Below are 23,737 nucleotides of genomic sequence, written 5' to 3'. Positions count from 1 at the left end.
GTAATTGAATACCCCTCTTAGAGTCTTGCCTAAACCGAAGTTAGTGAATTTCATTATGCTTGTACTGCTAGGACATGCATCATAATGTACTACAATTATAACAGAAATGCACTGTAGATCATACACAATATTCCTGTCTAGCATAATCTAAAATGTGAATAATGTATAATTCAAGTGCATAGTTTGGAGCCTGATCCATTGAGGTGGGGGTAGGACTCTGTGGGGCCTACCGGGATTTTCCCTATGTCACAGTGGGCAATTCCGACCCTCCCAGGACTCTGTTGGCTTTATACATTTCCTTTCTCTTTCAAATGCCTTTGTTAATATATGGATCCTTTTACTTGGATTTAGTAGTAAAAGAAAAGGGTGGGTGCTCACTTATGACATTTAAGAGCTTCAACTGATAGTATTATGGCTTGTAGTTATATGCTGTGGGGAGCACTTATGTCCTGTCAAGGTGTCAAGATCTGTAAATGAATTATAAAATAATGAAGAAATCAATATTATCTTGTTACCTTAAAAACAAATGTGTCAGGTTTGCCAGATTATTCATAATTACAAAATAACCTATACATCTTTCACACTGCCATCAATTCCATGGTGTTATTGCAAGTGAAGGTGCTGCAACCTGGGAACTTGTGCAGTGTGAAAGCACCCAGTTGATATAAGCCAGGTAGCGAGCAGGGTTGAATAGAAGTTCAACTCCACTCACTCTGAGGTGTGAATGGGTAAACTGGGTCAATGCAACCCAGCATCGCATTCACAGCATACTGTAGAATGAGTTGGTGGAGTATTCATCATAATTACTAGCTTGGGACCTGTCGGCGGTGACGTAAAAAAAGATTGGGACAAAGTCTGAAAATGCTCTCACCTGGATCGCTCTGGTGAAGGACCCATGTTCAAAATCCTTGGTGTGACCCGGCTTTAGCGATGAGACCCAGCAATTAGTAGAACTAATACTATAATACTAATACCTGTAGGACACTTTTTTCAAAGACAGAGAAATGTTTATGCACTGAGGGGCAAATTTATTAAGGCTGGTGAAGTAATAAAGTGGGCAGTTATCATGCACAAGCCAATCAGGTCTTAACGGTCAAGTTACATACCAGGTTTGATAAAAAGATGTTAAAAGCTTATTGGCTGGTGCATTATCACTTAGCCCTGGATTTTTAGGATCTAAAAAACAAAAATTATGTTTGATCAATCCATGTTTTACGGTTTTATAGGTTTTAAAAATGTAAGTTTAGGAATTTATCTATTACATGAACATAAAACAGCCATGCAACATATCATTATGTTTGAACCAGATGCAGTCTCTAGGTCTACAAGCATTACGTCAACAGTTATTATGTTGAGTCGACCACTGCAGGTCGAAAATCACTAGGGCGATACATTCAGCTAGTAGAATTTCTGGTACTTATGTAGTAACTGGGCTGCCGATTTTGAAATCGGGTCCATCGCATCGCATCGCACCCGACCAAATCGCATGCGATGCGATGCGATGCGATGGACCCGATTTTTCCATAGGATTCAATGTTAAAATGGACTGAGTCCATTTTAACATGGAATTCAATGGGAAAAAGGGGTCCTTTTCATACCCCTACTATCCAAGTGGGCATGGAGTTGGATATAAACCTGTGGCGAGCGTAGCGAGCCACCGAGCCCGAAGCGTAGCGAGCCCCGCGAGGGGACACAGAATACCGTCCCCTCGCGGGGCTCGCTTCGCTCGCCACGCTTCGGGCTCGGTGGCTCGCTACGCTCGCCACAGGTTTATATCCAACTCCATGCCCACTTGGATAGTAGGGGTATGAAAAGGACCCCTTTTTCCCATTGAATTCCATGTTAAAATGGACTCAGTCCATTTTAACATTGAATCCTATGGAAAAATCGGGTCATCGCATCGCATCGCATCGTATGCGATGCGATGCGATATCGCATCGCATCGCATCTGATTGTATGCCTTAACTTAAGGCATACAATCAAAAAATCGGCAGCCCAGATACTACATAAGTACCGAATTTCTTTACGGTCAGAACAGTCAAACTCTGGAACTCTCTTCCCAGAGAGGTGGTAACGGCTGGCTCATTAAATGCGTTCAAGGCAAAGTTGGACAAACATTTACTGGAGAAAAACATCCATGGGTACAAATAAGAAATATAAATTGTCTGTAAAATACCAGAACCTACCAAATCAGCAATGGATATCTATACCAGGTTGAACTAGATGGACGCACGTCTTTTTTCAGCCTTACCTACTATGTAACTATGATACATTGTATAAGTTGACGCACCTAAGGTAGACATGGTCATTATGTCGGCCACCAAAGATCGAAAATCACTATGTCGATACGTGATATTGGTCGACATGGTTATTCGGTCACTATAATCATTAGGTGATTATGAAAAAGGTTAACATGATTTTTTCATGTTTTTGTTTTTTCATACTATATTATACAAGTGGGCATTGAGTGAGAATATAATAGTACGCCAAGCTTACCAAGGAACTAAGAATATACACAGAAAAGAAAGAGGGTGGTGGAGCGCTGACTGGGATATAGTTCTCAAAAAAATAAGAGTGATTAATTGGGTATCACATTTAATAAAGTGATTATACTTATATGTTAGTTGGGCGCCCACTATAGTTAGTACGCTCATACCCCCACTATCCATGTCGGCATGGAGTTGATTTTATATAGTGTGGCGAGCCACCGAGCCTGAAGTACATGGGTCAAGCATGTACAAGAAGCAGCAGCCTCCGACCCAGTGGGGGTGGTTTCTCACAACTATTCACCCTTGCCTAAAGAAACTTACTATTTATTTTCAATATTCATGAAGCATTTGCAGGTATATCCATATTACTTCCGGTACCTAATAAGCCAATAGACGGCACTTACTTTAACGCAACCTAAGGATATAAGCCTAGGTCAAATTACAGAACAAATTTTTATAGATATGTTAATAGCTAATTACCTTTATCAGGATGATCATACATGATAGAAATTCTAAGTTGAATTCAATTTGTATAGATAAGTGGTAATTTTATCCCTCGACTACAACTAAAGGTGGCCATACATCAGAAAGATATTGTACCCAATCATACAATCTCAATTGATTGTAAAGGCCCCCATACACTATGAGATTTATCTGACCTGTAAAATTGCATCTGATTTCCCTTGAATTTCCCTGGCAGCTTCCCAGGAGGCCTACATACAATTTGACACTTGATGTGCCATTTTTTACATCAAATTTGTGTCAGATAAATCACATATGATTTATCACATGTGATTAATCACGTGATTTATCTGACGCAAATTGGATGTGCCATTTTATTTATTTATTATTTATTAACAGTTTCTTATATAGCGCATACATATTCCGCAGCGCTTTACAGAGCATAGTTATAATCAAAAACACATAACAAATTACAGTACAAGACAGTTTAGGACAAGCACATGGTTAATATGGATAGTTGCATCAGGGGACAGGACACTGAAGCAATCATCAGGGTGGCAGAGGTTTATATATTCTAAGAAAGGCACATGAGGAGAGAGGGCCCTGCTCGTGAGAGCTTACATTCTAAAGGGGAGGGATAGACAGACAGGGGTGACACAAAAGGTAAAGAAGTGGGCATAAACAGTAGGTAAGGATAAGCGATGGTCAGGTTTTATGCAGGAGGGTGGGAAGATGACAGCTTAGTCTTTGATATTTTAAGTTTAAAAAAGCGCTGGGTCATCCAAGAGTAGACAGCAGAGAGACAGTTAGAGATATGAGTGAGGATAGAGGGAGAGAGATCAGGAGAGGAGAGGTAGATTTCACTGTTATCCGCATAGATGTGATAGTGGAAGTTGAGTGAGCACATAAGCTCACCCAGAGAGGATGTATAGAGAAAGAGGACACCTACTATCAATGGAAGAGCAGGAGAGGGGAGGTCATTAGAGGTACAGCTGGTCATTTTCCAAACAGACAGTGCAAGTACAAGCTTTAACAGTGATAGTAAAAGTTGTTTGCAAATGTAAAATGCTGATGTTATGGTTGAATTGCCAGATTAAGCAGCCAGGAGTAGTATGTTGTGTGAATGAATTTAACTCACTCAAAGCAGACTTTGGTTTTCTCCGTTGTTGTTTTGTCCTTCAGTTTCACTTCGGTGTAACGCTGGTATAACGCTGTAGTTATGAATCAGTTTTCCCACTTTAATAACGGCCCACTTCAATCTAGGCCCACAGATAAAATCTGCCCACAGCCTATCCGGCCACAGCCGTATGCAATGACTACTTAAGTACTCTAACAATGCATGAGTTCCCAATTCCCAATAATTGGAATCCACTCGTTTAGTCCCCACCCCCTACAACACATAGCAATAAAAGTGGCTTAGAAAAACAAAACTAGCATTCCAGGATTCTATATATCACCTAGAATAAAATAAATTCCTCCCTACACACAGGCTAGGTACTGTTGTAAAGTACACAGAGGAGATGTTCAGTGTGTTACCTAGAAGTACAAATCAATCCCACACAATAGATGTAATGCTCTGCAGTACAGAGGAGATGTTCAGTGTGTTACCTAGAAGTACAAATCAATCCCACACAATAGATGTAATGCTCTGCAGTACAGAGGAGATGTTCAGTGTGTTACCTAGAAGTACAAATCAATCCCACACAATAGATGTAATGCTCTGCAGTACAGAGGAGATGTTCAGTGTGTTACCTAGAAGTACAAATCAATCCCACACAATAGATGTAATGCTCTGCAGTACAGAGGAGATGTTCAGTGTGTTACCTAGAAGTACAAATCAATCCCACACAATAGATGTAATGCTCTGCAGTACAGAGGAGATGTTCAGTGTGTTACCTAGAAGTACAAATCAATCCCACACAATAGATGTAATGCTCTGCAGTACAGAGGAGATGTTCAGTGTGTTACCTAGAAGTACAAATCAATCCCACACAATAGATGTAATGCTCTGCAGTACAGAGGAGATGTTCAGTGTGTTACCTAGAAGTACAAATCAATCCCACACAATAGATGTAATGCTCTGCAGTACAGAGGAGATGTTCAGTGTGTTACCTAGAAGTACAAATCAATCCCACACAATAGATGTAATGCTCTGCAGTACAGAGGAGATGTTCAGTGTGTTACCTAGAAGTACAAATCAATCCCACACAATAGATGTAATGCTCTGCAGTACAGAGGAGATGTTCAGTGTGTTACCTGTTGGAGACAAGAGATGATGAGTCAGATGAATCTGGTATAACGCTGTAGTTATGAATCAGTTTTCCCACTTTAATAACGGCCCACTTCAATCTAGGCCCACAGATAAAATCTGCCCACAGCCTATCCGGCCACAGCCGTATGCAATGACTACATGAGATTTATCGGATGGGGTGGCCCTAGGGCGTGGCCTGAACAGTGCTATACCTTGCAGGTATTACTGTTCTGAGGAAAGGAGAATGGCGGTATATTTATATGTAGTTCGGGGGTGTCGTCACTCGTACAAAAAGAGCATAGAGCAACATCCTGCACCGTCTGTATGCTGGTATCATCTGCTCCATGAAATGTTCTATATGTCCTTTTAGGGTCGTCTTATATGAAACAAAGGTGTGCAACTGAAGACTGCACCTCCAGTATTAGAACATACAGCATAACCACTAGCAGCAGAGATCTGTGAATATCTAATGCACAGTCACTGACACATATACTGTACACTACAATACGTTCTATGGTGATCATTCAGCATCTAAGAAACTATTCACCTTTCCCATAGTCCCGTCTCCTAGTACTAGATAACAGACACCACTGTCTGACACTTCTCACAAGCTAAAGTTTATTTACTTTTACACGAGCAGGGGAAAGGAGGAGGGGGGTCCGGGCTCTGCTCTGCTGCCTGTGGTGTCATTCATTCATTCAGCAGGGGAGACGGGGGTCTGGGCTCTGCTCTGCTGCCCGTGGTATCATTCGTCCAGCAGCAGGGGAGAGGTCCAGGCTCTAAAGCCCGTGCAGACAATCAGGAGGGGGGGGGGGGGGCGGCTCGAATCCCCGTTCTTATATTCAGCAGCAGGGGAGAGAGAAAGTCCGGGCTCTGTCATTCCAGCTTGAAGCAGGGAAGAGTGTGTCACTGCCGCCCCCTCAGCCCTCTTCCCTCCAATCGCGCCTGCCCCTTCCTGTGACGCCGGCTGCTGCTACTGTCACTGACACTGTTGGAGGATGGCCGCGCACCTAAGGGAGGTACCTAGAGTTCTACATATAGATATATCGCATCTGAAACATCGTGGGTGCTAAAAAGCACCCACGATGGCTCAGATTCCGATATATCTTATGTTCTGCAGGTACGACCACCTGATCCAATCTGATGAGCACGGGAACGCGCATCAGATTGGATCAGATGTCACAAACATGCGATTTTGGTCCGATTTCACCCGATTTATCGGCCCAAAGTGCCGAAATCGGGTGAAATCGGCCGAAAATCGCATAATGTATGGGGGCCTTAAGATGGATTGTATGCAGATTGTGCGCACATCTTGTGTACACAAATCATACAATCTATCATCAAATGGATTGTATGACTGATTGTATGATGGGTTGTATGCAGATTGTGTGCACATCTTGTATACACAATCATACAGCAGATGGATTGTATGACTGATTGTAAGATGGATTGTGTGTAGATTGTGTGTCCAAAAACCACCAAGAACTACCGGGGATTTCAAGGGAAATTGTACACAATCATGAGCGCAATCGATCTTAAGATCGATCTTTCTGATGTATGGCCAGCTTAACTATTTTTGTTACAGGTGTCATGTGCAATTTGCTCCTTTTTATGTGTATGAATATACTTTTGCTATGTACAGTAATTGAATGTAATTGAGATTTTTCACACCTCTTTGTAAACGGCTAATTACCTACAGTGGGACAAATTACATATGAATACAATTGACTGCAAATTGGAAGAATATTCCTCTATGCTGAACAGCGAGACACTTCTGCTAATGCTACCAAGTCTTCTTTGAATATTGAAGAATACACTACATGTGCTAAGAAACAGTTTAAATGAATCCTATTCCCTGAATATGGCTTGTTAGAATTGTTAAAGCGGAGACGGACAGGGATTACGCTCCCTGCCATGTTACTCGGACGCTTGAGCGTGTGAGATGCTCGCGCATCCACGTCGGATGGAGTGCCTCTCCGCTGGTGAACTTCAGCTAAGGGAATCTGCCGTTTCCCAGCGCTGGCTGATAGGCGCTCCATCTGTAGGTTCCTGTTTAATGAGATAACTCATTGGGCGGTATTCAATGAGCCTGATTCGCCAGGTTTTTATGGGGAATTTGGGCTGTTTGGCGAATTTTTGACAAAAACGGTGAATCACCCTATTCAATGACCAGATGGCGAATACATTTGAAGGTTTTTTTCGCCATGATTCACCGAGTAGCAATCGCTATCTTTTTATGGTGAAGTGGAATGTGAACTTTTAAAATAAAGTGTTTTGTTTTTTACATTTGGTGTAAAAAAATCAGGAATTTTATTCTGAGGAGGGGCATGCTATTTTTATTCATGTGCTGTATATATTTAATTTAAAAAAAATAAAAAATATATATTTTTTTATTTTACACAGCAGCCAGCAGGGGGCGCCGGAGCCGAGCCGCTCATTAGATATTCATATATTCACTGCACCCGATCGTTACATATGCACGATCCGGTGTAGTGAATATACCCGGTCCCCTGCTGGCACCCCTGGGGGGCAGCCTGTGCTGCCTGGCACCCGGGGAGCCCACCTCCCCCCCACATACGCTCTGGGGCAGGCAGAGAGACTTCCATCTCCCTGCCTGCCACCGTCCTCAGGCTCCCTGCGGTGTCCGCCGCAGGAGCTCATATTCGCCGGTCAGGGGCAGCGAGCCCCTGACTCGTTGAATACCGGAGCCGGCGAGGCTCCGGAACGTGGCGAATGTGCAGCAAATCCTAAACAGGATTCGCTGCACCTCGCCGGTATTCACATTGAATACCGCCCATTATGTGCTTATGCCTGGAAACAAACAAAATGGTATATTCCAGCTTGTACTGTTTATGATTAGTCTTCTTTCCCCCAGATGCCTACAAGAGGGCATCTGTCTGTGGGTCCACTTGTCTATGGTCGCGTCAGTTTGATCTCCATAGCTTCTGCTATGATACATGGGGAAGTGTATCCCTGATTAGACAGGATCTGTAATGGGAAGAGGGATGTATAAAGTGTTAAGGTATGTACCATTCCTTCCTGTCCATCTTATCAAAGATTGCAGAGAGGAAACCGGGGCTATGGCCGGCGTATAGACAACATAACTATGGTGCTCAAGGGCACTGGTTTAGGTCCATTCCCAGAAAAGTATTTAGGCACATATACAGTGCCTAGGTCGCATTGAGCACCCCCCATACACAAAGGGGGCTGCTCATCTTGCTCCTATATGGGGCTGATTTTGCTGTTAAGGTTGCGGAATTTTATGGTGTAAGCTAGTGACACTGCCATTTTCTTACCTGCTATTGCCTTTGGTTTCATAGGCATCAGATATGTCTATAGGAAGTTACACAGGTATATGTGTACTTCCTATCCTTCCTGATCTAAGCATTCTTTTCATCAGTTATGGATCACAGAGTTCTCCCTTTGTAAGAGGAAGAAAACTCTGCTTACGGTGGTTTTTTCTTTCCAGGTACAGATACCAAGTTTCTTCCGGTCCACATGGTACCAGACTCCAGATGACGATAGGGCTCTTCACCACCTCCCCGATGCTGCCCAACCCCCCCCCCCCCCCCCCCCCAACCCTACCCTTAAGCGAAGATAGACATTGATCGCCAGCTGGGGCAAGCTGCCGATTCTCGGCACTGCATGAGAGGCGCTCCCTCTGTATAACGATAATACATGATTTTACCCTCAGTATTCTGGAAAAAGATGTCTCCTTCAACCTGCCACATGTATGCGTTCGCTAGAGATGGTGCCACGGGAGATCCCATGGTACAACCATTAAGTTGTTTAGAAAAGACTCTATTAAACAGAAAATAGTTATGTCTTAACGTCCATTCCAGCAAATGTAAAACAGTGGGACATCAGGCCCTGTATACGGTGTACTTCCCACACTCAGCTGTCTGACCACTTCCAGCCCAGCTGAATGTGGAATGCACATATATAAGCTTGCTACATCCTTCGTAGCTAACACAGTGTGTTCAGGGACCCTGGGACTTCACTGTGACCACCTTCTCTGTTGTATAGAGGTTGTTATTGATATGCTTAAAGCGAAGATCTTCCCCTGCTAGCTCCCAGCTTCCTGCCGTGATGCTTACATGTGCCAAACTCCCATTTGAGCCTTATTGAGCAAGTAGGAGTGGGATACCTGGATGCTAAGGAGGGAAGAAGGGGGCAGGCTGGACTGATTTGCAAGCGGAGCCTTACGTATTTAAAATTTCAGTCTCAATTTCATTTTTTATTGTAGGTGAAGACTGATCATATTGTAGCAGCAGTTGGTTTGGAGCCTAATACTGAACTGGCAAAATCTGCTGGTCTGGAACTAGATGGGGACTTTGGAGGGTTTAGGGTTAATGCAGAACTTCAGGCTCGCAACAACGTATGGGTGGTAAGTTAGCATTTTGTGATACTTTTTACTAAAAAAAAAAAAAAAATTTACAGTAACTAGATGCAAAAAAAAATTTGGTTTCTATGTTTCTGTTTTTTTTACTTTTTTTTTTATAGGCAGGAGATGCTGCCTGCTTTTATGACATTAAGCTTGGACGCAGGAGAGTAGAACACCACGATCATGCTGTAGTGAGTGGGCGACTTGCTGGAGAGAACATGACTGGAGCTGCTAAACCATACTGGCATCAATCCATGTTCTGGTAATATTTCACAAATGATTAATAACAGCAAAGAGCTAGGAAAGAAGTACAGTATATTACATGCATAAATGCTGTAATCCCTTGTATAGGTGCTTGACCTACTCTACAGTCTTTTCTTTTTTTGCCTGCTCCCGGGACCCTCTGGTTATGGTTTACTAGATCTACACTGTCAAGGTCTACTACTGTACTATTGGTTAACAGTCATAAGGTCGACATCGGTCATCATGAGTTTTTCATGTTTTTTGGTGTGTCTATGTTGACATGGACACCATCAAACCCTTAATCCCCTAATTTATATTACTGCAATGTTCTCTACCCCAGTCTACCATCAAAGGAACTTCACCGATTACAGCTAGTACAAAACACAGCTGCCAGGCTGTTAACCAACCAGCCACATAACTCCCATTCTCTACTCCCTTCACCGGCTGCCCACAAAATGGCGTTTTCAAGATCAGCTTACTGAGTTTCAAAGCCCTACATCACCAAGGCACAAGGTTCCTGAAGCAGCTTCTGATTCCATACTGTCCCACCTGATTATTGCGATCTGTAGATGGACTTTTAGCAGTACAGTACCTAACAGACTTCATCCGGGGTGTAAGAGGATTTTAAATATGAGTGTGATAAATTTCACTTTTATGAAAGCGGAATTGATGCCCAATACGCATAGTCAATATTTCCAATAAAACTGTATCCTTGTGGTACGTCAATGATTATGTATATGTTCAGGTATTCGCAGGGCTATTTTTGTGCAGGCTCCAGCAGGAACTGAGGCCCTTATTCTAGTTCACTCTTTCAGACAAAATATTTCTTAGATGGACAAAACCATGTGCACTGCAGGTGAGGCAGGTGTTACTTGTGCAGAGATAATTAGATTTGGCTGGGGTCTTACACCTGCCTCACTTGCAGTGCACATGGTTTTGTCCAGCTAAGAAATATTTTGTCTGAAAGCGTGAACTAGAATAAGGGCCTCGGTTCCTGCTGGAGCCTGCACAAAAATAGCCCTGGGTATTCGTATACACAGTTGTAAGGTGACAAAGTCTAGTACCTGTTTATAATGGTGGAATCAATACACATCCTATGGGTTCAGGTGCTCACATACACGATTTAAGGTTAAAGTCAAATGCCTCAATGGCTGAGCACTAGACTGGCTTGTGTGTTATATACTGGCCATTTGATAAATTTGCCTTTTGAACTTAGTAGCAATGATTTTGCAAATATTATTAGTTTTAAAATATGAAATAGTAGACTTTTGTATATATTTTGCCCTTAAAACTGTTGCATAAATTTGTGGTGATTTATTTTTGGGTTCTAAAGGAGTGACCTAGGTCCAGAAGTTGGATATGAAGCCATTGGAATCGTTGACAGTGCACTTCCAACTGTTGGCGTGTTCGCCAAAGCCACTGAAAAAGACACACCAAAGCGTGCAGCTGAGGAAAGCGGTAAGCCAGATATTGCAGAAAGAGTATTTGAGGGAGATGTATCAAGTCATGGAGAGTGAAAGTGGAGAATTTGCCAAAAGTAACCATTCAGCTTCTAACTACGATTTTAAGGACTGTGATAGATAAATGACAGGTGGAAATGTATGAACCCATTTAAATGTAATTATGGCCAGGAACCAGCATCCGACAAATTTGCACTCAACCAAATTTGATTGATTTTCCGTTTTTACGAAAAGCAGTATCAGACGACTTTGGCTGTATGAATCAATGCACCATCATTTAGAACTCGGGGTACTTGTTTCCTAGCACGGCGCCCGTCGGGTTGATCGCATGCCTTAAGTTTAAGGTACTTTAAGGCATGCGATCGACGCGATTTTCTGTCAATCACCAGTGTATTTGCCGGTAAAAGAGAAAATCGTGTTGATCGGGTCCATCGCGGCCCATTATAATGGGCCGCGATGCGACCGACGCGATCAACGCGATTTTCCCATAGAGAATAATGTTAAATGATTTTTAAAGTTAAAATCGGGTTGATCGTGTCGGACACGACCCATTATAATGGGCCGCGATGCGATCGACGCAATATTACATAGGGAACAATGGGAAATGGGCCAATATGGCCAATTTCTCATTGTGTATGGTTAATGCCCCCCCATTGTTAACGCCACCCCACTATTGACGCCAACCCGAAGCGTGGCGAGCGCAGCGGTACACGACCTCCGACCTTTTCATACCCCCACTATCCACGTCGGCGTGGAGTTGATTTTATATAGTGTGGCGAGCACAGCGAGCCATCGTATACCTGTGAAGTTATGCGCGTCCGCTCGCCACGCTTCGGGCTCGCTGCGCTCACAACACTATATAAAATCAGCTCCACGCCGACGTGGATAGTGGGGGTGTGAAAAGGTCAGAGGACGCGTACCGCCGCCCCTCGCGGGCTCGCTGTGCTCGCCACACTTCGGGTTGGTCTCATGGACCATTTTACATTGATTCCAATGTAAAAATAGCGTCGGTTGCATCGCATGCGATTTGGTTGGCATGCGATGCGATTGACGCGATTTTTCCGACCCGATCAATACAATCAAAATCGTGGGCTCCGTGCTAGGAAACAAGTACCGAACTCGGCTGTGTATGGCCATAGCGTTCTATCCGAATATTTACTATCATTCATATGGCTGAATATGTTTGTGAATTCAGCTCAAAATACGAATGGAATATACACCACATTTTCCATCTGGGTTTTGCTGAAGCATGCACGGATCAGTCAGATTCGAACATGCTTCTATGTGTAAAAATAAGAATAAATACATTTTAAAAATTGAGTGGGTTCTCCACGAGTATAACCAGCCCCGGACTTGAGCTGGTCCTGGTTCCAGAAATACAGGGGAACAAAATGATTAGGATCACCCTGTATTTCTGCAACCAGCACCGGCCTCTTAAAACTTTCCTGGTTAACAATATACAGGGGGACAAAAAGAATAGGGGGCCCCTGTGTTTTTATAACCAGCACTGGGCTCCAACAGCCAAAGCATTACAACCCTGGTTGGTCAGCACGGGACAGGTTTCTGGGTTGTTGGGGACATGGACCCCTGCCATGGCTAAAGACTGGGGTTGTCCCCGCCACCCCTGGGCGATGGGTACTGGGCTGATATTAAAGGTGTCCAAAAAAACAAGGGTATGGAGCGCTAATGAGCTGAATGGATCAATTGAGTATTACAATTAATTTATTATTATAGTAAAATATAGCATTAAAAATTCAACAATTAAATCTCAACGGGTGTACAAATAATATAAATAAACATTAAAGTTCATGTAGGACAGTTGGAAGTTGTATACTTATGCACTTTGGCGATCCCTCTGGTCACTCTGCTTATATGATGTCATATGACTCCAGAAACAGCCCGTGCTTAAGGGTAATGGGAATCCATAAGCCTGGCAGGATAATTTGTGTGCCCTGGAGGAATATGGAATGTCCTCTGTTTGTTTTGAGGTATCCTCACGATTTTTTGTGACAGTCCAATCCAAGTTGAGCAGGTGGTGGTATCCCAGTTGTAAATAAAGTGCTTGTCACAGCTGATTTTGCAGGTAAATTCAAGCTTGGACCAGAAAAGCCAAGGGGATCAAGTCCAATCCTCCAACATGTAATTTTAAAATATTAACACAGGCTGGTGCTCCCTAACATGTTGGCTGTTCTCTGACAGCTTTATCAAAGGTTTGATAAAGCTGTCAGAGGACAGCCAAACATGTTAGGGATGAAAAATTGCTTTTGTATTGTACTGCTGCAAAAAGTTTTAGAATCCATCTACTTGCTACATTTGGAAAAACAGCTATGCCGTGATTTACATGTTGTGACAAATTGAGAAAAAAAGTCAAGATGTATGTGGACACATCTGTGTATATGTATGTAAGGGAGAATAGCCGGCACTCCTTTGCTTGGATGGATATAAACTGCACCAGGTGCCCTCCTCCGCTCTAACCCGTATCAAGGGTGGCATACATCCATTCATCATAGGCGACACTTTGATGTCTTTCACAAAGAATTAAGACCACGCAGGTTTCATTAAGACCTTTCGAGATTTATTCTAGTCATCCTGATGACTGTGAAAGACATCAGAGTGCCGCCTATGACTAATGGATGTATGGTGTATGTATATTACAATAAAAATGCATGTACCGTATCCTACCAAATGCGAATCACACATTCTAATCTAATATAGAGAAACAGATGGTTCAGAATAAATCATATAATATATGCTGAAAACACCATTAATGATTCATCGATTTGATGAAACAGGCCAATGGTAAGGTTTCATTCAAACCATATGGTTGCAAGGTTTGCAATAAATTAATCCATTCTGACTCCCTTCTTAACAACATTTACTCACAATTACCTCCCCTCTTCAAAGGGGGGGGGGGGGATACATTCTATCATGCGATATATAATACTAGAAAGACCATGGTTACTCTAAGCGAAATGGCGAGCCACCAGCTGTTCACTGGATCCACTAGTAAGCGCAGCTCTAATGGATGACCAGTGCCCCGCAATCCTTTCTTTAATTTTCCTCTGGGTTTTCCCAATATCAGAGAGCTCGCAAGGGCAAATAATTTGGTAGACCACAAACATGCTATCACATGTGAGGTCGTGGTTAATTTTAATATTGGAACCTTTTCGTGGATGGCAAAAAGTATCATCAGCAATCAGGAATTTACAGGTCGCACAACCACATCTAAAGCAATTATAACATATCCTGTTACCATGCAGTCACAATCAAGTTTCAAGATTCAAGTTTTGTATATTTTCTATAAACTTATAATATAGTATGTTTCTTTTGCTTTCTGTACACAAAAGGCACAGGGATCCGCTCTGAAAGTGAAGTTCATGATGCATCGCAAGTCCAGAAGGAATCCTCAATTTCACTCTCCACACCTTCTCCCACACAGCAGGGAGACTCCTATGGAAAAGGAGTAGTTTTTTATCTACGCGACAATGTGGTGGTTGGAATTGTGCTTTGGAACATCTTCAATCGTATGCCAATTGCACGCAAGGTAAGGATAGTTAAATGACAAGAAAGAAGTCGGCAAATTTAATTTTATTAAGGCAGTAGAAGGTCAAATATCCTTTACTTTGCTTCACCTAACAGAAATTGATCCAAATGTAATAGCCTATGAGTTGGAAGCAGTGCGGGATTTGGCCAGCATCCCGGGCAATCTCTTACAAGGCAAAACCATGCCTTGGAAGTGATTGCCCCTTTAAAAAAAAAAAAAAGGGTTCTGCCAGCATTCCACACAGCTGCCGAACTCTGAGGCTACTACATTTGGCCCATCATCTTTTAAATTGTTGAGTTTCCCATTATCAGTGCCTTCCTACAGGAAACTGCTATACACAATGTGTTCTTGGGGGTGTTTTATTAGGAAGAAAATTTAGCCTAGTCCCCTCTCACATGGTTTTGAGTGCCCTCCTGCCCTCATAACTTGACTATTGGCTTCTAGCATTTGCACATTGAACAGGCATGTCCAAACTGAGGCCCTCCAACTGTTGTGAAACTACACATCCCAGCATGCCTTATCATAGTTTTAGTATTCCCTAATCGCAAAACTGTGGCAAGGCATGACGGGGCTTGTAGTTTCACAACAGCTGGAGGGCTATAGTTTGGACATGCCTGACATAGAATATAGGCCCCCGAGCTGAAATTATTGCCCACCCCTGCCGAATAGTGTTTATATGAGACACTGCAATGCATGCATTAAACACAATCCCACACAGTTCCTGTTTTGGAAGATGGTACTGTCCGTTCCTATTATGCTCCTATTTAAATGGGTAAGTTGTTATAACCATCCACCATATATAGATTGGCAGTCCCGCTCTCCTGTTTACCTCCTATTGGGTGTATTAGGCTGGTCCACCCAATAAGAGGTAAACAGGAGAACGGGTCTTCCAATCTACAGTATATATGGTTGACAGTAATAACAATTTACGGTGGTTGGGAGACCCCTTCTGTCGGAAGGTGGCAGCTGGCGCAGGGTGCCATGAGCAGCTCCATTGAGAGCTGCTCCATCTGCAGCCAGACAAATGTAAGTGAGCGTCATCAAGAAATTGCTGAGATAACGCCGGAAATGACTTGCTGATTCATACGAAACTTCAGAAATCAACTGCAAATGTGTATCATGAAGAAAGGTCACCATCCGGATTATATCCTATTCAAAACCAATGGAAAATAAAATGTATTCCATGCACTTTTAGATTATGTGCTAACATTTTGAATAGCATGTACCATGCCTTTTTTGTTAACATTTAAAATTGAAGCGGGTTTCAGAACGAAGCACCAAAAGTCATGGGATTAGTGCCTAGTATCATGTAGGTCCCCCTATAGAATGACAAAGTGTAGCAACTCAATGTGGCATTGATTCCTTAAGTGAACGAAAGACCTCTGGCGAGATATTGACCCATGCCACCTGGATAGCTTCCCACACATTCTTGATATATGAATGTGCAGAATCCTGGGTGCAAATGAACCACTCCAACACGTCCCATCAATTATCGATTGGGTAATGTTCAGAGAATGTGCTGCCCACATTATTTATCTGAATTCCCAGAATGTTCTGGACAATTCGAGAACAATGAGTGGGGGGGGGGGGGGGTACATGAAGTCCATGAAGGGCTGCAAATAGACCTTAAGCAAAGCAACATAGTGGTTTTATGTTCAGGCAGACCAGTGGACTCAACCCATGCCACCTGAACACACCCCACACCATTGTGCAACCACCACCAGCAGCCTGCACCTGCCTTGTTGACATTCGGGCCGGATCTGTGCCACACCCGAACCATACCATAAACCCAAAACAACTGGAACCGTGACATGTTGCCAATGCTCTAGCGTCCAATTAGTGCTGTCCGAAGCCCAGGTGAGGCACTGTGTCCAGTGATGTGTTAACAGGTTCTCATATCCCAGGTAAGATCCTAGCGCTGCACTAACCTGCTGGATGTGTCTGGTACCCCCTGCATTGAGTTTAGATGCGATTTGAACCAGTGTCTCTTACCACTGATAATTCTTTTCAGACACCAGTAGTAATGATCAATAAGCATCTGTGGTTGTAAATACTGGATGTTACAGTAGTGGGGTGGCAAAGTCATTTTCCATTTTTTTCACATACTTTTAGCCCATGGCTTTTGGCACTTCAGTGTACTTCTCGAAAAAACTTTGTCCGGTATGATGTGTTTAGGAGAATTGAATAAAGGTGTATGTGGCTTAAAATTTGTAAAAATGTATCTCTGTGGGAGCCAATCTGATATGTATTTAAATGAGACTGCCTTTGTGAAAGCTAGAATGTTAGAGACCTTCATTTCTACATCTTCTTCTTCTCTTTTTTTTTTTTTTTTGTATAGGCAATTCTTGAAAATGATTGCCCCTAAAAACTATGATCTTAGTAAAGGCAACCCTCCTTATCTGTAAGAGAGTCAGAAAGAACAAGTTCCTTAGCAAAATAATGAGGGAAATAGATGAGGGCCTGAAATTGGCAACAAAGAGCTTATGAAGTTTAGAGGCTATTACCACCACCAGATATTATAGCAGGTAGCAGGTAACTGGTTATGGGAAATCAAGAAAGTTGTTGAGACTGTTATTGTAAAATATCCCCAACAAATCTGAATTGCTTCATATCGAAGTGTGAACTATTTATCATGCAAAGGACCCACAACTAGCAGTGTTTTTCCTATTGCAGGGATAGTCCACTGGATTTAATATAAACAAAACATTCATATGAAAATGGTGCCAGTGTAACTATCCTAATCTAATACCTTTAACTGTTTATACTGTAACCAGCTATTTCATTATTTGAATTATGGTGAAATGTACTAAAGGCCCCCATACACTACTGTGATTTGGTCAGATTTGACCCGATTTAGATGGTTTGTGCTGATAAATCAGACCAAATCGCATGTGTTTGACAATCCATCGGACCCGATGCGCGGTCAGACCCTAGAGATTGAACCTCTTGCACATAGGATCTATCGGATCGGACCCATTAGCGGCACATTGCGGGTGCTGGTATTGGGTCGCATAGGTACTATGTGCAATAGCTGCTGAGGTCCAGCGGCGGGCAGCAGCTGCTGAGAGTGTTCTCTCAGCCAATCAGTGGTCAGCCTAATATTATTTATTATTATTATATATATTTTTTTTATATTCTCCTGCCTCCGCCACTGCGGCATTTTTCCGGGAGTCTTTACATGTGATAAATTGCGTGCAATTTACCGCATGTAAACAAAATGCCACATCAATGCCAAATCGTAAGTGAGCCCACTCAGGGAGCTACCGGGGAGCTCAAGGGAAATTGGTTCCCACTTGTCCTCAGGTCAAGTCGGCCCAAGCCTTGAAAAGTGGTACAACAGGACAGTGAACACTAACCATATAACATGATCAATTATATCACTTTTTAAACTTGGTACATCTGGCCCAATATGAGAAAAACAAAATTGATATCTTACAGTATGAATACATTTTAGCAACTGAACAAACTACACCTGATTGAAAACTCCAGGGTCTGTCATCCTTATAGGCAGCTTTTGAGTGCCACAGTTTGGAATATTTTAAGTACTACTAAAAGGTGGCAATCTTAAAAAAAAAAATACTGCAGGAGGATAAATTTATTCCTAGGGTCAAAAAAAAGAACAAATGTTTGGCTTAACAGCAAAGTCAAATTTGAAATAGCTACAAAAATGAGGGCATTCAAAGAGTTTAAACAAGATGGGACACCAATGGTCAATGGTGAAGAATCCTCTTCTTAATTCATTACGGAATTTCCTTTCCACAAGCCTCAGTACATGCCCGCGTGTCCTAAGTATAGGCCTGTTAGTGAACAAATCTTCTCCCAGTTCCATATGATTCCCAATCCTGTATTTGAACATACTAATCATATCACCTCTCAGCCTCTGTTTCTCCAGTGAAAACATATTCAGCCTGGTTAACCTATCTTTGTATTCTAGTGATTCAAGACCTTTTACTAGCTTAGTCGCCCTTCTCTGTACCTGTTCCAATTCATTTATGTCCTTTTTAAGGTGTGGTGCCCAGAACTGAACACAGAATTCTAAGTGTGGTCTCACCAATGCCTTGTAAAGAGGCACTATCACTTGGCATCCCTTGAATCCATTCCCCTTTTTAATGCATTCTTGTGTCCAGTTTGCTTTTGCTGCTGCGGGTGTGGATTAGTTGTTAGACAGTCATTAGGTCGACATGAGTCTAGGTCGACAGGGTCATAAGGTCTATGGATGGATGGGTGGTGGTGGCTACAGCGCTCAAGTCACCTATTGCTGGGAGCAGCTTGACTCAGCAGTCAAGACTCAAGATAGGGTTAATATACAGAATTGGTGTCAAGCTCTCACCTAATGGTTAATGGTGCTATCAATGGAGGATAAGAAATGAAGAGAATGGGAGAACAGTATAGTAAAACAAAGTGTTTTGTTTGTATATTGGAGGGTCATAAGGTCGACAGGGTCATTAGGTCGACCGTCAAAAAGATCAACATGGGGTTTTTCACAGTTTATTTACCCGAATGTCAACATGGACACAGGTGTGTGCCGCGTCCTCTCACATAGCTCGCGCTTTGCGCTCGGCACACTATTTTATTCTCCCACCATGCCCTAGTGGATGAAATACCACCTGTCGGCGCATGTCGGCTCAAAAAACAGTGAAAATCCCCATGTCTACCTTATAACCCTGTCGACATAGACTCATGTGGACCTAAATGCATTTCGACCTAATGACTATCTAACAACTTGCTGGTGACCCAAACATATTACTTCCAAAAACCGATTGAAAGCAATAAAAAACCTACAGCCCATTGCCAATGACATTTCCTTTGATGTACAAATATTTAAACTCTCACTCAAATGGACATTACACACATTTATCCACAAATAACAAACATCATTCCCCTTTAACTATATTTCTAACTTTAATGGGGCGTAGCCCCTTACAACGGTGTGAAGAGTGCCCACAGGGCGTGATGAATCACCTAGTAGTCTAATAAACTACTAACCCCAACTTCTTTACATGCTATGCCAGATGTAACTATCTCACCTATTATTTCTGTGTTCTGTATTTGCGAACCGTTTTATATTATGTGAAAGTGAAAGCATGCATTAAGGGATATGACCACATAAGCTTCTGAAATACTTGTGAAAATATATAATATTGTTAATACTCCCTAGCATTCATTTGTGCGAATGCTTTATATGTTGCTAAAAGAATATAAAACCAGAACCCTTCTTCAGATGGGAAGCGGTCATCTATTAGAATGAACTTAGGTCTACAGTCATTAGGTCGACTGGCAGGAAGGTCGACCTGACTTAAGGTCGACATGGGCCAAGGTCAACATGACTTAAGGTCGAATTTGCATAAAGGTCGACATGAGGAAGGTCGACTGGTCATACGGTCGACATGGGGTTTTTCACTGTTTTTTGCGCCGACATGTGCCGACAGGCGGTATTTCATGCCCTTCTATCCACTAGGGCGTGGAGGAGGTTATTAAAGCTGTGGCGAGCGAAGCGAGCCACCGTGCCCGAAGCATAGCGAGCGATGTGAGGGTCCGATTCTCGACATTCGGACCAAAAAAACAGTGAAAACCCCATGTCGACCTTATGACCAGTCGACCTTCCTCATGTTGACCTTTATGCAAATTCGACCTTAAGTCACGTCGACCTTGGCCCATGTCGACCTTAAGTCAGGTCGACCTTCCTGCCAGTCGACCTAGTGGGGTCGACCTAATGACTGTAGACCTAAGTTCATTCTGACAGATGTACCGATTCCCTTCAGATAACTATTTTATTTTAGCTTCATAACATTGGCATTCAGTGTTTTTTTTTCTGGGTATAACATACAGTATGTATAACTTTGATAATGATGGTTCAGACCTTTAGTATACATTTCTTTTTCTTTTCAGATAATAAAGGATGGAGAACCACACACAGACTTGAATGAAGTAGCCAAACTCTTCAATATACACGAGGAATAAACTTTAACAAAAGATGACATTTTATTACAAAACCTCTTAAAAGATCTAGACTTGCCCCTCTGGATACAAGCTATGATTTCAGGGGAAGCCATGTCACATTCAGAGCCTTGATGAAAACCTCAGTGAACATTACTATTATCTGGAAAACCAACTCGGTCCAGACACTTTAAAGCAGAAAATATACACTGTTGCAATACTTGGAGGCATGAGAGAAATCATTTGTACATGTTATTCCTAATCTAAGGTCCTCTCTTTTGCGGAAGTACAATGTATAAAATGATGCTACATCTGTAATGTGTTGGGTGGGCGAAAGATAAATTGCATACAAACGTATTGCATAAAAGGGTAAACTTGTTAAGAGCTGTTTTTAAAGTTCACCTGTGTTCCTGTGACACCTTCATGGGCAAAAGTATTGATGCCTTTATTTTTTTTCAATAAGCCAACAATTCTGATAGACAGAAGTGCAGCACTTCAATTCTTAAGTTGGGTACACACTTTAAGACATGTCCTAATGATTATGCACAATCACAATATCGTTAACTATATTATTGTCAGTGATTGAGAAAACCCCCCAAAATAGTGGGTCCCTGGGACTCCTTACTTACAAAAATCGGAGTCCTACCTGACCTTTTCTCTTTCCCAATGGAATAAAGCCTCCACTTCCCTTTCCCCCCAGCATGGCACATACAGAAGTCGCCTCCTTTCCCCCACATGACAAATACCCTGAGCCGAGGGCTGGCCCAAGGTTTTTTTTTTTTTTTTTTCCTGGTAAGCAAACAGTTTTTGGGTTGGGGGTCCATTGGCCCAATCACATAACGCAAGATAGACATATACTAGAAAATACATAATCTGTAAACAGGGACAGTGCACACCTAAGGTGCGCACAAAAATTTAGGTCATGGCCACATAATAGTACCAATTCACATTACACCACATATTAGTGGCACTTGGATACACTGCGCGAGGATTACGCACACCATAATGCCCATTACACAACATGCCATATACCATACTGTTTGCCTAAACTTGGGGGGGGGGTTTCAGCATAGTCCATAGTGTCCCAGACCTTCAGCTCATCTCTGCAGCTAAACATGATGCTTTGGGGTGCTTAAAAAGCAATAGGTGCAACCATTAAATAGAAAAGTGATGGGCACTCACAAAAAAAAAAACTTTTAATCACCCCTATGGAGTGCAAAGGGCTTGTTTAATCTAATTATTGCACTAGATCTATAATATCCTGCATCCTAAAAAATGGAAGATTATTGAATATACACACACATGCACCCAATCATCCGCATGCCACAAGACCCTTCCTACAGCCTTCCAGCTAGTCTCTGCAGTCCCAGCGCCAGAATCTACTATTAATCACCACACTGTAGCAGAAGTGCAGAAACAAGCAGCGTTGCAGGCCACGGGTACAGACAATGCTACATTATCGCCGTGCAACGTCAGCGATGCTGCTTGTTCCCGCACTGCTGCTTCAGTGCAGTGATTAATAGAAGATGCTGGGGCTGCAAAGACAAGGAGCCAGAGGTCTGCGAGAAGCTGCTGAGAGTTGCTACTGGGTGTGAAGCCTCAGGGATGCCGGTCCTCCACGCCTGCCGCTCCCGGCTCCCCCTCCATCCAAGTACCTCCTGCATTGTCATGTGCCCGCTATCATCCTGTTGTCTGTCCCCTCTGCCGCCAGTTACACTCGCTTAGGAGCCTATGTTCATCCTGCCACTCACTGCCACCGATCAATGCACGTGGACCATGTCCCATGGTGACCTGCCTGTTTAAAAAAAAAAGTGAGTCCCTGGCCAGGATTTGCTATAGCGCATATTTGCAAACCCTGATCGTGCATATTGTCTAATGACCTAAATATTGTAAATGATAGGTGAACATGGGTTGGTATCTACACCCCCTCTGTCCTTTGTACAAGCAGTCAAAATTGGCTTAAAGGTGCTGAAAAATCACTTAGTCCAATAGACTAGCAAAGCAAAAGGACCTCCTGATTGTACACCAGGGGTTAACACAGACCAATTAATCAGGCCGCATCACCCCTCTCAAGCCAAATGTCCTCCGGGATCCAAGGCATGAAAATCTGTACAAAACAAGATGAGAAGTGGCACCTCGTAGTGCATTAACCCCTTCCCGCCGCAGCCTGTTTTTGCCTTCCTGACAGAGCCCTTTTTTTCAAATCTGACATGTATCACTTAAGTGGGGATAACTTTTTTTTGCTTTTACTTATCCCTGTGATTTTGAGATTGTTTTCTCGTGACACATTGTACTTCAAATTAGTGGTAAATTTGGGTCGATACAGTCTGTGTTTTTTTGTGAAAAATGCCAAAATGTCGTAAAAAAATGGAAAATTTAGCAATTTTCAAAATGTTAAATTTTCTGCTTGTGAGACAAATAATCATACCACTCAAAATAGTTAATAACTAACATAGACCATATGTCTACTTTATGTTTCCATCATTATTTCAACTTCCTTTTAAATTTTTTGGACACTAGGAGGCTTAAAATATGAATAGCAAATTCTCAAATTTTCAAGAAAATTTCAAACACTGATTTTTTTAGGGACCAGTTCAGTTCGGATGTGACTTTGAGGGACTTGTATGTGAGACACCCCCATAAATGATGCCATTTCAAAAACTGCACCCCTCACAGTATTCAAAACAGCATTTTGGAAGTTTGTTAACCCTTTAGATGTTTCACAGGAATTAAAACAAAGTGTAGGTGAAATTTCAAAATTTCATTTTTTTTGCAGATTTGGAATTTTAATACATTTTTCTAAGGAACACAGTAGATTTTACTAGAGAAATGTGACTAAAAATTGATTCCCCCAATTCTTTTGTTTTCATAAATATAATATATGTGGCCCTAGTGTGCACGTTGACCAAACCACAGGCTTCATAATAGAAGGAGCACCTACTTGATTTTGGAGCCTCCTTTTTATGA

At 42.4% G+C, this 23,737-nt stretch overlaps 1 protein-coding gene across 1 annotated transcript in view; it reads left to right on the top strand.

The window, feature by feature from the left end:
• Positions 1–21,137, top strand: part of AIFM1 (apoptosis inducing factor mitochondria associated 1) — a 130,413-nt gene extending 109,276 nt beyond the window's left edge. The window contains exons 13-17 of the mRNA XM_083159026.1: positions 9,449–9,589; positions 9,706–9,848; positions 11,163–11,287; positions 14,637–14,833; positions 20,723–21,137. Coding sequence (XP_083015152.1) covers positions 9,449–9,589; positions 9,706–9,848; positions 11,163–11,287; positions 14,637–14,833; positions 20,723–20,794 — 678 coding nt within the window. The 3' untranslated portion in view covers positions 20,795–21,137. The remainder of the gene's footprint in view (positions 1–9,448; positions 9,590–9,705; positions 9,849–11,162; positions 11,288–14,636; positions 14,834–20,722) is intronic.
• The last annotated feature ends 2,600 nt before the right edge of the window (positions 21,138–23,737 follow it).

The sequence above is a fragment of the Crinia signifera genome, chromosome 9, assembly GCF_055691185.1.
Source record: "Crinia signifera chromosome 9, ASM5569118v1, whole genome shotgun sequence".
In the NCBI taxonomy this organism is placed as follows: domain Eukaryota; kingdom Metazoa; phylum Chordata; class Amphibia; order Anura; family Myobatrachidae; genus Crinia; species Crinia signifera.
This window is presented reverse-complemented; position numbering and strand designations above follow the sequence as displayed.